At 36.2% G+C, this 18,013-nt stretch overlaps 1 protein-coding gene across 3 annotated transcripts in view; it reads right to left on the minus strand.

Annotated features, from left to right (window-relative positions):
* The window catches only part of ALKBH8 (alkB homolog 8, tRNA methyltransferase), an 80,769-nt gene that overhangs the window by 59,003 nt on the left and 3,753 nt on the right, over positions 1-18,013 (minus strand). For all 3 annotated transcript variants that reach the window (XM_087433650.1, XM_087433651.1, XM_014785199.2), the window contains exons 2-7: positions 14,956-15,091; positions 10,539-10,776; positions 8,369-8,500; positions 7,609-7,704; positions 4,904-5,008; positions 3,714-3,784 (exon numbers count right to left, since the gene is read on the minus strand). In XM_087433650.1, coding sequence (XP_087289776.1) covers positions 3,714-3,784; positions 4,904-5,008; positions 7,609-7,704; positions 8,369-8,500; positions 10,539-10,776; positions 14,956-15,084 — 771 coding nt within the window. In that variant the 5' untranslated portion in view covers positions 15,085-15,091. The remainder of the gene's footprint in view (positions 1-3,713; positions 3,785-4,903; positions 5,009-7,608; positions 7,705-8,368; positions 8,501-10,538; positions 10,777-14,955; positions 15,092-18,013) is intronic.

Genomic DNA, 18,013 nt, shown 5'->3' on the forward strand with positions numbered 1-18,013 from the left:
CCAAAACAAAGCTCATATGACTCATTCTTTGTTCTAAAAATTAGTGTATAGTTGAAATATAATCTAAATGTGTTAAATAAAAAAATTTTTTAAACTGTCTTCATAATTTTTAGTTTCATTTTTCAAAGTAAATCTTAATCAAAAAATTGTTTATCTTATTTACAATAAAAGTTTGGTTCTGGCTTTCTGTAGATGCACATTAAATGGTCATTTTCATCCTTAGCTGACCAAGTCTTACGGTACTTGCTGAACTGATTATTTGTCCAACAACACTACTAGTTCATTATCACAAGGAGGTTTACGTCAAGGATATATCTCAAAACATGCATGGCCAACAAAGGCAGACTGGATTTTACAGCAGGACAAACCTATCAGAGAAGGAGTACTTACAGGCAAAAGCCTACTTGACTCCACAGGGTGTAGCTAATTCTCACATGTCCTGATGCATCCTACTCCTTGTTGGATATTTCCCTAAGCTAGTCCTTAGGTAAGGGAGCAGGGAGCATTTGAGATGGAAAGAACTTGGTTCCTTGATGAAATCTCTGAGCTAAGCAAACAAATTAAAACTTTCGGAATTAGCCTTCCTTAAAACATCTTGTTATACGAGATATTAACTTGTTTTTGTTGTATAATCATTTTTAATTGGGTTTTCTGCTGTTATTTGCAGCTAAAAGCATCCTAACATATACACATCACATAACATATATACGTATATCTGTAACAATTTTGGAGGCACAAAAACATTTTAGAAGATTACAATCCAGTTGTAAAGGCAAAACTAATATATTTTAAAAAATAAAGAGAATTTTGGCTCACTATGACATGTACAGTATTTTTTAGAAGAACTGTAAGAGTTTTAAGAAGAATATGAAGTAGTCATAAACATAAGGCATTTAAGTAAGATTTATATACCAGTTAAGAATACCTCATGGGAACACCTTGTGTTGCAGCATTGAAGAGTTAAGAGATCTTAGAAATTTTTTGGAAAAGAGAAGTAAAAAGTTAAAGTATAACCTCAAGATTTTAGCCAAAGAGAAACAAACAAAACAAAACAAACACTAAAAAAAAAAAAACAATGATGCCACTAACAAATTATTACAATGAAATGGAAGCTGGAGTAAACACTGCAGTGAATTTCTTAAAACAATTAAGGATGTTAAGGATGAGATGATAAAGAAAAAGAGACATAAGTATGGGACCCAGATTCTAGGTCTAGGAGAGAATTTAAGTAATTACACAGCATCAAAAACAAACAGGGGGCCGGCCCCAGGGCCTAGTGGGTAAGTTTGGCATGCTCTGCTTCAGCAGACTGGGTTTGGTTCCCGGGTACAGACCTACACCACTCAACAACTGCCATGCTGTGGCAGCTACCCACATACAAAATAGAGGAAGACTGACACAGATGTTAGCTCAGGGCAAATCTTCCTGAGGACAAAAAAAAACATAACAGCACTGAGTGCTACAGCGGGTAAATGCAAGAGGAAAAGAAGAAAGCCATCTTTCTGGTTACCACTTGAAATCCTATTTCGAGGCAATGGGAACATGAGATTCCCTTTGTTACAGGAGTGAAGCCTTCAAGTAAGGAGCCCAAGAGGCAGCATATCTTAATAAGCCTTTACATGTATGGATTGCACTGAGTTTGAAAAACGTTTTCACATTCATTAACTCATTTTATTCCCATCACAATCCTTCAGCCAGGCAAGAGGTATTATTAATCCCATTTTTTTTTTTAAAGATTTTATTTATTTATTTTTTTCCCCCCAAAGCCCCAGCAGATAGCTGCATGTCATAGCTGCACATCCTTCTAGTTGCTGCATGTGGGACGCGGCCTCAGCATGGCCGGAGAAGCGGTGCGTCGGTGCGCGCCCGGGATCCGAACCCGGGTCGCCAGCAGTGGAGAGCGCTCACTTAACCGCTAAGCCACGGGGCCAGCCCATTATTAATCCCATTTTACAGATGAAATAAAGGGCCCCAAATATAGCAGACTGTTTTAAATAGCATGATAAACTTAAATGTTTAGTAAATATTTTTTTTCAAAATTACAAAGATTCACTTCCCCTCAAAAGCTATCTTTTACAAGAAAATCTACTGTTCTTGTCATAACCTATAACATGCATGTGTTCCCACTATTAAAAAGATGGCTTTAATCACAAACTCCATCATTCAAACTGGCAGCTAAACATTATATGCCCCCAAAGACACCAAATGGAGATAACGGTTACAGCAGATTTTCAGTGCAACTAAAGGGCAAGTTTTCCCTTCTTTACTACTTTTAATTGAAAACTACATAATGACCTTGTAGGGTGTTGGAGGAACACTTAGTCCCCATTCCTCATATTTCCCCAGGAGGGGAGGGAGGTTCCATGGGAGTGAAAGTATAGGAAGAACACATGTCCACTCCTTCACTTCCAGCTCCCCAGGAGAGAAGGCAAGCCTTAACTGATTGGTTAGCCTGAAGCAAGCTTGTTTGGCTGAGCCCTCTCCTGTCTCTTTTTCAGATCCAGCTGGTTTGCAGAATCTAGTATATTCTTCACGTCCTATGGAGGAGGTATCCAGTTGTCTGGCTATGCCAGTAAAAAAGACAGTATGTCTCTCTAATTCAGAGGTGAAGTATTAACAAGTCCACTTGGCTACAGATCTAGAGCCACACTCTTCCATGTTTTCTTAGTAGTTAAGTTGACACTCTGATCTCCTTTTGCTCTTCTGTCTCCTTTCTCAATTGGTTTCACAATTGAGAAGAAAAGACAAGGATGTTTTTTACTGGTCCCCTAAAGCTACAAGCCAGGATAAGAGGTAAAATGAAAATAGACTAGACAGAGAAGACTCTTTTTATCCCTTCACATCCTCATTATTTTTCAAAGCACTTAATAAGACCCCACACATGTAGTTGATAAGATTGTTTTGTCTTATCAACAAATAGCACTAAATCTCTAGTCATAGTATATCAACATGATCACACAAGCTCGGAAGCCTCAGTGACGGGATCTACACAAATATTAAAAAATGCTAGTAAATAGTATATTTGTCTCCAGGAACAAGATCAGATTTTCTAGCAACCTCTAGTTAGACTAGATGACCCTATATTTTACAGATTCTTCTAGATTTAAATTCTGATTTCTATGTAAAATTCTATCTGCAGTTTGCATGGATCACTTTAAATCATGTTTTTGACAGCTTCCTTAGCAGTTCAAGTAAAGTGCAGCTATAGAAACAAGTCAATGAATAAACATGAACCTCTTATTCCTCATCTGTAAAAATGAGGATATTATCCTCTACCACTCAAAGTTTTTGAAGGGACTGAATCAGGTAATATATGTGAAAAAGTTTATCAGAATTCCAGACATATTTTAGTTTTGTTTACTTTTTGCATAGCCTGCAGCTACTATCTTTTGCCACTAGATGGCAATGCGGCTTCAGTAAGTTGTTGCCAAGAGAAGTCTGAATTTTACTCAACTTTTAAAAGGAAAATGTGTAAAAATTTAAATTACATGGCTTTTCCTGGCATCTGATGAGCTGATAGATAAAACTTTGACCATCTAAAAGAAGACACTGTGATAATTTCACTTCTGTAAGAAATGAAAAGTGCTAATGGTGCCTTTACTTTCATTTTAAAAATCTTAATTTGAATTAAGAAATGTGGAAAATTCTCTGAAAAGGGTGTTGTATAAGGTAAGACATTTGTTGATAGCTAATAAAAATGTTTGAACATTTACCTCTGACCCCAAACTGAGAGAAACGATCTCATCCTCAAAAGCAGAATGTGTGTCAATATGAGCGGGAATTCCTGAGATAGAAGATAGGATAACACATCACTTCATTTTTCCTTTTAGTAGATTTAAGACGACTCTAAATATAGCCTCACACTATTATGGTGAAAACATTGTTTGACAATCAGGAATGTACTATAATTTTAGTTAAAAGGAAACATTTACAGTGAATGTGACCAAATAAAATTAAACTAAATCTAAACTAAAAATATCTTAACTTCATGATTTAAAGTGCCATTGGGACTGGATTCGAAAATCAAGACTTGAGAGTCACTGCTTAACTAGGACATTTACCCAATCCCAGCCCAAGAGAAAGATGTGAAAGAGAAATAACAAAGCCATCTTTTCCCTTGAACACTGGATTCCCAAGTTCTTGTAGAACAAAAGCAATAACCAGGTGTGAAGACTAAGCATAACAATACGATATGGCTTCCTTCACCAAGCTCTCAATCTCTGTTAATTGAGCACCTATTAACTGAAAGGAACTTTGCTACATGGTGAGAACATATAAAGCTAGTAAGACATGGTCCCTTCCTGAAGGAGCTTAGACACCAATGGAAAGACTGATAGGTAAATATGCAATCATAATACATCAGGATAAATGCAGGAAAAAAAACCGCACAACTCCTGCCATTAATAAAACTCTTAAAATCATTTGATTACTACAAATATCAGATGAAGATGCTGCTAACAAGTGCAAAAAATCAATAACCTCAAGATTTTTCACTAACATGTCATCCTAGAATTATCTTCCACATTCTCAACAGAAGAGGAAGAGCAAGACCATGCAACTAACTAGCCTTTTCTCTGTATCTGTAAATTATTTGGTTTTTTCCATTATACATGTCTCATGTTTTTAAAGCAATCTTCTCCCTCTCTAAATAAAATGGTGAGAGGGAACCAAAAAAAAAAAAATCACAAATAGCAACTGTGTCAGTCTGTTTCCACTTTGACATACAAGTTCCTCAAATGATTGATGTGTAGATTTGCAAGTGATTAAAGTCAACACAGGTAAAAAACATAAGCAAATTACTCTGAGTGAGTTAGAGATAAAAAACGTCTTTGATCTTAGAGAGTTACATAATCTACTTAGTTATGAAATATATGACTGGAATTTTAAAAGAAGAAATACTTACCATGCCCAGGTTCATACTGGTTTACAGTCAATTGATCAGGCTTATGTTTAATGAAACCCTCCTTTAACCATTTCTCCAAAATGCTATCACAAAAGTCAGGAAGACCTGAAGTCAATAATCATAAAGATAAAACATATTAAGATATCACCTCACACCCGTTAGAATGGCTATAATCACCAAGACAAAAAAATACAAATGTTGGACAGGATGTGGAGAAACGGGAACCCTCATACACAGCTGGTGGGAATGCAAACTGGTGCAGCCTCTAGGGAAAACGGTATGGAGATTCCTCAAAAAATTAAAAATAGAAATACCCTATGATCCAGCTATCCCACTACTGGGAATCTATCCAACGAACCTGAAATCAACAATCCAAAGAGGCTTATGCACCCCTATCTTCATTGCAGCATTATTCACTATAGCGAAGAAGTGGAAGCAACCCAAGTGTCCCTTTACTGATGATTGGATCAAGAAGATGTGGCATATATATACAATGGAATACTACTCAGCCATAAAACAAGACAAAATCGTCCCATTTGCAACAACATGGGTGGACCTGGAGGGTATTATGTTAAGTGAAATAAGCCAGAAAGAGAAAGACAAACACTGTGTGATCTCACTCATATGTGGAATATAAACCAACACATGGACAGAAAAAACTGTATTGTGGTTACCAGGGTCAATGGGGGTGGAGGGTAGGCACAAGGGGTGAAGGGAGGCATGTATATGGTGATTGACAAACAAAACTTTACAACCAAAATTTCATGTTATAAACTATTAAGACATCAATAAAAGAAAACATATTAAAATATTTACTTTGCATGTTTTACCCAAGAAGAAAAAAATAGCCATTATGATAAAAATCACACAGCTTTTAATTTAGAAGTCAGATCTAAACATAACAATAAACCCACAAGCAAAGCAAAATAAAAATAAAACCTTCTTAAGAATCTTTTAAGGTTATTGTATTGATTTTATCAAATAAAACATCCAAAAGAACAATTTTGCTGACAATTTTACTATTTTGTAAAACAGCAATAAAATTATAAAATTTGCTGAAAATATACTGAAAATTAGCCTGGCCACTTTCTTTTTTGTTATTTTAAATTATTTAATTTATTTCCAATTTAATTATTTTAAATTAGTTCTCTTTAAAAAACACACTTATCAAAGTGGAACTAACTTACTTTTATTAGAGTCATAAATGTTATTTTATGAGGGAAAGAAACCCTTAAATAAGACCAAAGTCATAAAAATATAGATAAATTTAACTTCAACAAGGAATTCTACCAAAGGATTAATATCCAGATTATATAGTAAATTCTTATTAATAACTTAGATAACCCATTAGAAAAAAACTAGCAAAGGATATGAAAAATAATTCACAGAAAAGAAAATACAAATGGCCACCCTCTCTAGTAATCAGGTAATTATATAGTTAAAAGTTTTACAATATCACACATTGGTGGGGGGAGGAGGGGTGGGTACACACTTGGTGAGAATATGTTGGCATAGCTGTTTTGGGGGCAATCTGTCAGTACCTATTAACATTTTTAAATGAATGTCAATTTGACACAACTCTAATTTAGCAATCTCCCTTGAGAAACTCTTGCTTAGTGCATAAAGAGACGTGTATAAAGATATTCACTACTTTAAAAGCTAAAAACTAGAAATAACCTAAATGTCTATCAAAAGGGAACTAACTGGCGGTCGGCCCTGTGGTGTAGTGGTTAAGTTCTTGCACTCCGCTGCAGCAGCTCGGGGTTCGCAAGTTCGGATCCTGGGCGCAGACCAACGCACCACTTGTCAAGCCATGCTGTGGCAGCATCCCATATAAAGTAGAGGAAGATGGGCACTGATGCCAGCCGAGGGCCAATCTTCCTCAGCAAAAAAAGAGGAGGACTGGCAACGGATGTTAGCTCAGGGCTAGTCTTCCTCAAAAAAAAAAAAAAGGGAACTAACTGAAAAAGCTAATATTGAACATTCAATAAAATGAAAAACTATGTGCAAGATCTCCAAGACATATTGTGAAGGGAAAAAGCAAGTTGGAGTGATACATGTTATATATGATTATACAACTGATAGCACACAATATACTACTACATGTTAACAACTACTATATACTTTTCTAGGTATCTATATTTGAATGTCAACTCGTTTTTTAAAGGAGTGGAATAATGTATACTAAACTGCTACTGGTACTACTTCTGAGAAGTATGGGAGTAAGGATAGCGTTCAAGAGGAACTTGAGCATTATCTGTATATATGAATTCTTTAACACAAAACTGCACCATTTAGCTAATTAAAATGTTTTAAATTTAGGGGCCGGCTCAGTGGCATATCAGTTAAGTTTGCGCGCTCCACTTCGGTGGCCCGGGGTTCGCTGGTTCGGATCCCGGGCATGGACTGACGCACCACTTATCAGGCCATGCTGTGGTGGCCTCCCATATAAAGTAGAGGAAGATGGGCACAGATCTTAGCCCAGGGCCAGTCTTCCTCAGCAAAAAGAGGAGGATTGGCATCGGATGTTAGCTCAGGGCTAATCTTTCTCACACACACACAAAAAAATGTTTTAAATTTAAACAATTGTTTCAAAAGTTTACCTACAAATGACAAATGAAACATTCCCTCAACTATGATGTACTTCGAATATATTAAATCTTTTTTTCTGAACCAGCATTTATTGTTTATTAACAATTACTTACCCCCTGGTAATGGCTTATTTTTATCTACATTGTTGTTCTCATAGTAGAATTCATAACCAAAATGCTTTACTCTTCTGTGTTTTAAGGATTTTTGAACTGTATGAAGAAAAGAAAGTAAATTACTTGGGAGAAAGAATTTCATTCCTTCATATATTTCAAAGTCAACATTATAAGTAAGGACTAGTTTAGCAATGGTAACTTTTGTTAACTGATAAATTATCGTCTTTAATAAAATTAACCATTTTTTCTCCTATCTGCTGTTCTTTTAAGTATAAAATTGTAACAAATGCTTAAAGAGCTTTACCCAATCAATCTGAAAGAGCTAAACATGTACACTGCCACTCACAAAACTGCTAATGATCTGGAAAGAGGCAGTCACTAATCTGCAAATATCTCCAGGAAGTTCTTACTACCTTATGGCACTGAACTGCTGATTCCTCAGAGGAAATCTGCCTTAGGTGGAGAGGATCAAATAAGATAATATATGTAAAAGGGCTTATAAATGTTAGCCCTACAAAGCTGGCTAATAAATATTAATCAGTTTGGAGTTTAAAATTGATAGCTCTATAAATGTTATTTATTATTAATGCTCCTAAGAATTGTTGGTATGACTTGCCTAACATTGGATCCAGGCTACTTTCAGTAATTTTAAGGAAATATTACAGTTTTAATAAACGAAAGGAGGAGAAGGAAAGAAGGATCAGTACCATGACCATTTTGCAGAAACTCTTAAATATCAGATTTTAAAAGTTTTACTTACAATTTTGACTGTCTGTATCTTCTGTCCAGTTAATACCCTCCAAAAGCATTTTCTCCTCCTCAGAAGAAATAATTTCTTCTACTACCATGAGGCCTGGAGGTAAAGCTTGAAGCTCTAACTCTTTCCATTGTGCTGTGGGAAACCAAATTAAAATATTCACATAAAAAACTTAAAATTCCTATATACAAATAATTCTGTCCCAATAGCCATTTTTCAGTTCATAAAACTCCCAATCCTCATTTTCATAAATAAGAATGATAAAAGGCACGTGATATATTAAAAGTACAAAAATAAGACCAAGATAAAAATTATGGTACATTTTATCCACTGCATTTATCAAATAGTACAGTATTTAGTTAAGTATTCTGTTTGAACATGAATGACCCACCTTTTAAATCTCACTAATAAACAAGGTTTCTCATAATATCTACAGTACGCCCCTCTATAACCAAGTCTGATTATCTCTAAATATTGAATACAAAAATTTAAATGCTAGGCCGGTCCAGTGGCGTAGTGGTTAAGTTCGCTTGCTCCACTTCAGTGGCCCGGGGTTCACAGGTTCGGATCCCGGGCCCAGATCTACACACTGCTCATCAAGCCATGCAGTGGCAGTGTCCCACATACGAAAATAGAGGAAGACTGGCACAGATGTTAGCTCAGTGACAATCTTCCTCAAGCAAAAAGAGGAAGACTGGCAACAGATGTTAGCTCAGGGCCAGTCTTCCTCACAAAAAAGAAAAAAAAATTTTAAATGCTCGTATTTGCTCTCAGGTTCTCGATACTAGCTATGGTCAAGTAATAGAAAAATGTAAAATAACATAAAATTTTCTGAAGAAATAAAAATACCACTGTATGAAGAATTATTTAGCATATATTAAAATAATTTAAGTCTCTATGTCCTTCAAAGTTTTAGATAAGTACAGCTCTAGAAGACAAAGAAAAAAAGAATTTATGATTAGATAAAAGGAACAGTGTAACTCATATTTACTATTAGAGAGCTGATCATGTTACAGACATGATTTCTGAAGCTGTTCTGCAGGACGGTTTTCATCTTTCAATCATTTAATATAAAAATTCACAAGAATAATATAAATATCTACTAGATTTTATTAAAATTTTAGAAATATAAATAGTGAATCATCTGATTAATATTTGCTGAGTGCTTACTATATGCCAGGCATTATATTATTTATTCAAATTATATAAGGAAAACTATGGGAAGAATTCCGTAAAGACAAGTAATTTATAGTATAAGTAATTCATATTTAGTTTTCTAAATATAGTTTTTTTTAAAAAATGAATTTAAAAAAAATCTTTTGTATTTGTGATTAAGTGGCTATCTGGTAGTAGATATAAAACAAGTATGAGGGGGCTGGACCCAGTGGCGTAGTGGTTAAGTTCACCCACTCTGCTTCGGCGGCCCGGGGTTCATGGGTTTGGATCCCAGGTGCAGACCTACACACTGCTCATCAAGCCATGCTATGGCAGTATCCTACATACAAAGTAGAAGAAGACCAGCACAGATGTTAGCTCAGAGACAATCTTCCTCAAGCAAAAAGAGGAAGATTGGCAAAGATGTTAGCTCAGGGCCAATCTCCCTCAACAAAAAAAAATCAATTCCTCAATCACACAATCGAGTTGGACAGTGCAGATATGAACGTATGAACATTTCCACCATCGTAGAAAGTTTAGTAGACAGCACCACTATAAAGCTTTAGGGATCTTTGGTGGCTAAACGTGTTCCTCCATAAATATGAAGCTTGCCCATAATCACTTGGATCATAATTAATTCTTAAGTGATTAATTGAAAGCTTCTGGGTAGACACTGTAAAATAAATTAGTGATCTGAAGCTTCAACATTAAATTTTGAAGGATACAATTACATAGCAGGGTTCCAAAATAAGTAACATGCATAATAAATACATTGATAGGTTGGTATTTTTTTGAAGCAGCTCCTTAAAGGCAGACTATGTCTAACTCACCTCCCTCCAACTATCAGTCCCATGCCTGCACAAACCAGGTGTTTAAAGAATGTTTGTTAAATAAACAGGGGCTGCTTAACTGATGTCCTATTTTATTTCATAACAACTTAACTTCCCAACCTACGCATGAAAAGAAAACTCACACAAAAGCAAGAACTATTTTTAAAAAGATACTAGTAGGATAATACCTTTTTCCACAAAATTCAAGTACAGAATGATCTTTTGTCCTAAATCATCCACTATTTCTTTTCCATTGAGGGTAACATAGGCTTTCTTGGATTCTTCTGTAGTTTTGTATCTTACAAATGAGTAAGGCTTATTAGGTGGCATTAAGAGAGCATCCACCAGTCCGCATTTTTCTAAAACCGGAAGCAGCTGGTTCCTACTCACACCATTACCCAAACCACCATTGGCAACAACCAGGATCTTAAAAAACAAAAAAGAAAATAACATGAGCAATCAATAGCAACCTGTTTATTTTTAAATAAGATTTCAAAATAAGATGATTTCCACAAAAGTGTAATTAAAAAACGTTTCCTTATGGTAGTTATTTGGTTTTCTAATTTCATACAAACTATATAAATCAATTTACTAAATATTTGGAGATTAAAAAGTAATCCTATGTTGTAAATATTAATTTTAAAATAGAACTTTTCAGTAAAATATTTATTTCTTAATGACCAAACATACAAATTAAAAGATAATTTTTTTTACTGTTCATATATATAAATTTAACATAATGAAAGAGAAAGCATAGGGAGAGAGGAGGAGAAGGAACAAGGAGTTACATAATACTTGCTTTTTGCCAGACATATGCTTTTTCCTACTTAATCCTCATTAACATAATCTCCACAACAATCCTACAAAGTGGGTAATATTAGCCCCACTTCACAGAGGAAGAAACTGAAGATCAGAAAAATTGGGTTAAGGTAATGATTAGTAGGAGTTGGGTTTCAAAGCTATTTCTGTCAGTTCCCAGAATCCACACTTTTGACAGAACCGTTATATAAGGTTTACTAAAAACTAAAAGCAAAGTATTGGCTCAAAGAAAAACCAATTACAGGTTCTACTAAACATAAAATAGGAAAATTTTCCTCTATGTCTGAGTAATTCGGTCATTTTGCAATTAAAAATTTTTCCTTTGTAAGTTTCATGCTTACTTCTCGTCATTTGCAGACCTGCCCTAAACATTATTCAAGGGATTTGCGGGGGTACAGAGGAGGTCTCCTATTTTTATTCTGATGCTTATGGCCTAGTGCCCTTATAGTTTTTGTACAGTCGGCCCTCCATATCCCCGGGTTCTCCATCTGCAGATTCAACCAACAGAATGTGTACTATGTTTACAATCCCTGGTTGGTTGAATCCTTGGATGCAGGACCCAAGGATTCAAAGGGCCAACTAAGAGACTTGAGCAAACGAGGATTTCGGTGTCTGCGGGGGTCCTGGAACCAATCCCTGCAGTTATCAAGGGATGACTGTACTTATAAAACATTCTACATGGTGTTAAGATCTTTAATTCATGATCTATGACTCCTAAAAGCTTCGTAGCATAAGAAAAGTAAACCATTGATAGCCTACTCTCATCAGTTTCATCATTTATACCTGGTATTGGCAAACTTTTTCTGAAAAGGGCCAGACAGTAAATATTTTAGGTTTTGCAGGTCATATAAGTCTGTCACATAGTCTTCTTTTTATTTTTTAACAACTTTTTTTTTTTTAAAGAAGATGTTATTGTTTTATTTTATTTATTTATTTATTTTTTGTGAGGAAGATCAGCCCTGAGCTAACATCCACGCTAATCCTCCTCTTTTTGCTGAGGAAGACAGGCTCTGAGCTAACATCTATTGCCAATCCTCCGCCTTTTTTTTTTTTCCCCAAAGCCCCAGCAGATAGTTGTATGTCATAGTTGCACATCCTTCTAGTTGCTGTATGTGGGACGCGGCCTCAGCATGGCTGGAGAAGCCGTGCGTCGGTGTGCGCTCGGGATCCGAACCCGGGCCGCCAGTAGCAGAGCACGCGCACTTACCTGCTAAGCCACGGGGCCAGCCCCTTAACAACGTTTTAAAAATGTAAAGCTCATTCTTAGCTCACAAGCCAGATTTGACCTGAGGACAGCAGTTTGTCAAACTCTGATTTATACTAAGCTAGAAATTAAAACATAATATATTAGTTTCATATACACAAAACAGGAATATCTAGAACCTTGTTTTAAAAGAATGTAATAGAATTATTATAAAATTGGATAGTAAGGAAAGTAAAGCTCTGTTCCATTATGGGATAGCCAATACTTTATATGTATGTAAGTATACACATACACATACTAAACAAACACACTAATACAACACTATAAAATAAGATGTAGGGGCCTGCCCGATGGCATAGTGGTTAAGTTCTGGCAGTCCACTGCAGCGGCCCAGGATTCGCAAGTTCGGATCGCGGGCGCAGACCTACACACCGCTCATCAAGCCATGCTGTGGCAGCATCCCACGTATAAAATAAGAGGAAGATGAGCACAGGATGTTAGCTCAGGGACAATTTTCCTCAAGCAAAAAAAGAGAAAGACTGGCAACAGATGTTAACTCAGAGTCAATCTTCCTCACCAAAAAAATATATATATATGGTGTAAAATTTAGTCTCAGATGGCATGCCCTGAACCTCCTTCAGTGAAGTTTGTAAAGTACCAAAATAATTTGGTTACATGCACCCATAGTTACAAAAACATTTCCATATTCCCAAATCTAAGGAACTGCAAAGGTTTTGCAAATGTCAAGAGTCCACTGCCCCATCTAGGAACAGAGGAAGATGGTGAGGTGTGACGTGAGGAACACTGACAGACCTCAAACATGCTGTCCAAGTGATTTGTGGGCAATTCTAAAGGCAAATCATACAAAAACAAGGGCAGTCAGGGAGGGAAGGAAAGAACTTACTTCCTACTACACGTGAGTTATACCATATAATTAAATGCAATAATTGTTTTATTTATAATTGTTCAGCCAAGCAATTTTCCCAAAAATACAAAGTAGAGAATTCAGAATTTTTTTTAAGTTATCTTCAGTCTTGACAATTTGAAGATCACCACTCTAGAAAAATCTCACAATGGCTATAAATTTGCACAAAGACATCTATACTTATAATGCATTGCGAAAAGAGCATTTGTTCTCCCCTGGATAGATAATATATAATTGGAGGGTCTTCTACAATTTTACTCTTTTCCTTTAAAAATATTATGGATAAAAAAATAATCAAGCCCAAATAAGATGACACTTTGGAAGCCACGAAGGTGAGATCAAAGCTTCTAGAGATCTGAAAGAAAAGACAGACTCAACCAGAAACAAGCTCCAGAGGCAGCCAAGAAACTTAACCCATTTCTTTTCTTACCACTTCTCTTCATGACCTCTGCAAGGTAAGCTTGGGAAGAGATGAGAGCAGGGTATGTCAGTTTAATCTTCTAAAAGCCTCACAGCCTCAGTGGCTTTTGGCAGAAAGTATGTGCAGACATATTAATTCTAATCTATTATCTATCCTATCCTTTACATAGGGATTTGGTTTACATTCTCTAAAGTCATTAATATTTAACAAAATCTAAGTGTGGACCTTTTACCTGCTAAATTTAAATCTACCTCAACAGACTACTCATTCCTAAACTATGATGCAGCACAGAAGACAGCATCAGCATGATATAAGAGAATAGTATTGGTCTGAGAGTCAAGAGACCTCAACTTTAATCCTAGCTCCACCCTCTCAACTGTATGTCTTTGGCCCTTCAGCTAGATGATGGCTAAGCTTCCTTCCTCCTCTTACACCCATAGAACCAGAAAGAATATCATAAGAACACTTTATATTTATATGTTATTTTAATGACTAGTAAGTACTGTAACATACATGTTCTCTTTAGAATCTAACAATCTAATGAGATAAAAAGGTAAGCAATATTATGTCCTTACAAATGAAGAAAGCTGAGGTCATAGAGTACTGCTCATGCCCAAATAAGTGGAAAAGCTGAGAGTTAAACTAAATTCTTCTAATTCAAAGCCCAGGAAGTCTCATAGTTCCTCATTATTGCCATCAGATAATGAAAAGGCTTTGTAGATCAGGTCTAATAAATAAAAAATGTTTTATAGCATATAATCAAAACACTTTATCATATAGATGAAGTTAGGAATACAAGAAAGAAGACGACATTAGGATACAAAAGATCTAGCTTTGAGTCTCTTTTCAGCCACCTTACGTCAATGGACATATCACAACCTCTCAGAACCCTAGTTTTCTCACCTATCTCATAAGGATTTTTAGAGAATTAAATACAATAATGAATGTAAGAATGCTTCGTAAACTGTAAACAGTTGTACAGTGTTATTGTTATTAATACATACCCACAACTTCCTCTAGTTCAACCAACATAATCAATGGAAATTCAAACTATACTAGGCTATGTCCCAAAATAGAAAGTTATCAAGTCCTATCAGATGTATACTTAATATAAACATAACACATGACTGAACAATTAAAGCCTTCCTCTCTGAGCAATTATTAACAAATATTACTCTAACACATTAACACTGCAATACATTTACATTCAAATGACAATAATAGTTTTTAGGTCACCTGAGTGGCACAGGATACTGTCTCAATGCCTTCATGTCTCAGCAAAGTATGCCTGGCTTTAATCTGTTTCCTTAAGAACTTCTTCTCAGTTTTATTGAGTTTGTAATTATTTTGATGGTTGCTGTCCATGGCAATGCTGCAAAAAAAAAAGAAACCAGTACAAAATGTCAACCTTAAGAGCCCTGAAGGGACAGTTATAATGATGCTATTCATATATTCTACATACATTCTATAGTTTATAAATATTTCTATGAGACAATTTTTTAAAATGCTTACTTTACATTTCACCAACCGAGAGAAGTGACAACAAACAGATGCTTGGACAATAAAGGACTATTTAAGAAGGCAACAAAGAAGCAAGAACACCTAATAGCAGCTCTGGGGGTTCTACAAAATGTTCCAGCGCTTGAGCTCTGCTAAGTGAGCTGTTTTACCCATAGATGATACAGCCCTTTACTTACGAAGTCCTAGGTAAAATGTGCCACAGACAAATTTCACAAACACAATGTTAGGAAAGAAAAAAAAAAACAAAAAATTCACAGAAGAATGTACAGTATGATTCCATTCACATGAAGTCCGAAACCCAAAAGAAAGCTATATATTGTTTAGAAATACATATGAAGGAAAAGCAAGGAAATGATAAACACAAAGCTCAGGAGAGAAGTTATTTCAGGGGGATGGGGCAGGATGTAATATGAAAGGAATACATAAAAGCATCAAAAGTATTTCTTCAGCTAGATAGTGGTTTAGGTGTTTATTTTTTCAGCTGTACACGTTATATATTTTTATATCTATAATTTTTAAAATAACAGATATTAAGAACCCCATGGAATTGTTTTCATTTTATTGAAAGATGTCAATCATATTTCATAAATCAGCAAGTAGTCACTAAGTGCTTTCCAAGAGGCCTTCATACCATCCAAATCAGCACCCCACACCAGGCTTTATTACAGTGGCCTATTTTATTTTGTTCACAGAATTTAACACAATTTGTGATGATTCATTTGTTAGCTTAAATCCCCCATCAGGATGTAAACTCCAAGAGAGCAGGAATGCCAGCATACAGAAGGTGCTCAATAAAAATTTGTTGAAGGGATAAATGAATGATAACGGGTGAATACACACGTGCTTATTTATGGTCTCAGTGCTCTGCGGCATACAACTACAACACACAGGTTATGCTTTCAACAAAAGTTTCTAAGTTAGTTGAGGAAAACAGACAAACACTAAACAATGAAAGAACATGACACATCTTTATATAATTAAGTGTTAATGGTAGAGTCTTTAGGTGTGACATGAATTAGAGACAAACAAAAAAGATCGATGCTGACTAGAAAAGTTTGGGAGAACTTCAAAACAGAAGCGGACTTGAGCTGAGTACTGAAAGACAAGAAAAATACAGGGTCATAGGGAAGGAAGGGTATCCAGTAAGGTAATAAAGAGTAGAAGCTAAAAACAGGAATGGATGTGTCTGGCAAACACAGTGAGAGGTAGGCATAATTTTTTAAAGCAGAGAATGTTGGGTGATCCACCGATCCCACTCTTCACCCACTTGAAAGTCATCAAACGAAATAAATACAGGAAGTTAAATAAAATCAAATGCCAAAACAACTCATAAATAGTCAAAACTCGAATTACTAATCTTTATGTATAGAAGAAAAATGCAGAGTCTATAGAAAGAACAGTAATCTAGCGTAACTAACACACAGGTTGCACGGCACCGGAGCTAAGGCCGGTAACACAGACTGGCTGGACAGCATAGCAGGGAAGTGAGAGGCAAGAGGACCTGCTGTAATCCAGCTTAGCAAGTAGAATGCTGGCCTGACGGAGGGTGGAGGCTGTAGGAATCGAGGAAATATGGAGAGAGTAGGAGGGCAACAGAAAAGTTCAGGTACAATCAGTGCGAATACTACTCAGACACGAGGGAGAGAGGAAGCACAGATAACTTACAGGACAGAGCCTGAATGACTGAGAGGCTAGTGACGTCATTTCAAAACTGGAAAGTCAGGAAAAGGTCAGGAAGACCTGCTGAGCAAGGGAGGTAATAAGTCAGATTTAGGATATAATACGTTTGAGGTAGTGGTGAGATACATCATTGCAATGTCTGGCTGGCAGATGACAATATGAAGTGGCTAAAAGGAGAGGGAACAAAGTTAGAGAAAAGCCTTAGGAGTCATCATTAGACAGGAAGGGGATAGCTGAATGGATATTTTTAATATTGCACTAATTATAATTATTTATTCTAATGTTTGTCCCCTTCCACTGGATGAAGAGCTCTTTGAGGACAGAGATTAAATCATATTTTTCTTTGTTTCCCCAGAGCCTCCTTCAGTGCCATGAGACAGTATAACATAGTGTTTAGGGGTCCAGGTTCTAGGTTCAAATCTCAGCTCTACTATTTATCAGCTGTATGATCCTGTGTGAGTTAATTACTTATTTCTGTGCTTAGGTTTCTTCATCTGTAAAATAGGGAGAATAGTGCCTATTCTTGGCATATAACTCCATCCATCCCTGCACTAAAAAACTTGAACAAACTCTAGCACAGCTTCTAGCAGCATAAAGCATGTCCCTAGGATGACCCCAGTTAACCATTAAAATGCCTTCCTGAGAGCCAGCCCTGATGGCCTAGTGGTTAAAGTTCGGCACACTCCGCTTCGGTGGCCCAGGTTTGGTTCCCAGGTGCGGAACCACACCACTCTCGTCTGTCAGGAGCCATGCTGCGGCGATGGCTCACATAGAAGAACCAGAAGAACTTACAGCTATACACAACTATCTACTGAGGCTTTGAGGGGGAAGAAAAAAGGAGGAAGATTGGCACAGATGTTAGCATCGGGAGAATCTTCTCCTGCCAAAAAAAGAAAAAACCTGCCTGAGAAAACTCAAAATGCTGCCAGGAAATCTTACTATTTGTTCTAGCAACACCTGACAATAGGCCCCTGGCCTCCCTTTCTTAGAACATTTGCTAAATAAAAGGGGCTTACAATTGTGAATATGTATCTCTTGCAGCTCAGAAGTGTCTCTCTCAAAGATCTGAGAGCCTGTCTTGACATGAGTACAG

The sequence above is a fragment of the Ceratotherium simum genome, chromosome 7, assembly GCF_057802395.1.
Source record: "Ceratotherium simum simum isolate JZ-2026a chromosome 7, ASM5780239v1, whole genome shotgun sequence".
Lineage (NCBI taxonomy): Eukaryota > Metazoa > Chordata > Mammalia > Perissodactyla > Rhinocerotidae > Ceratotherium > Ceratotherium simum.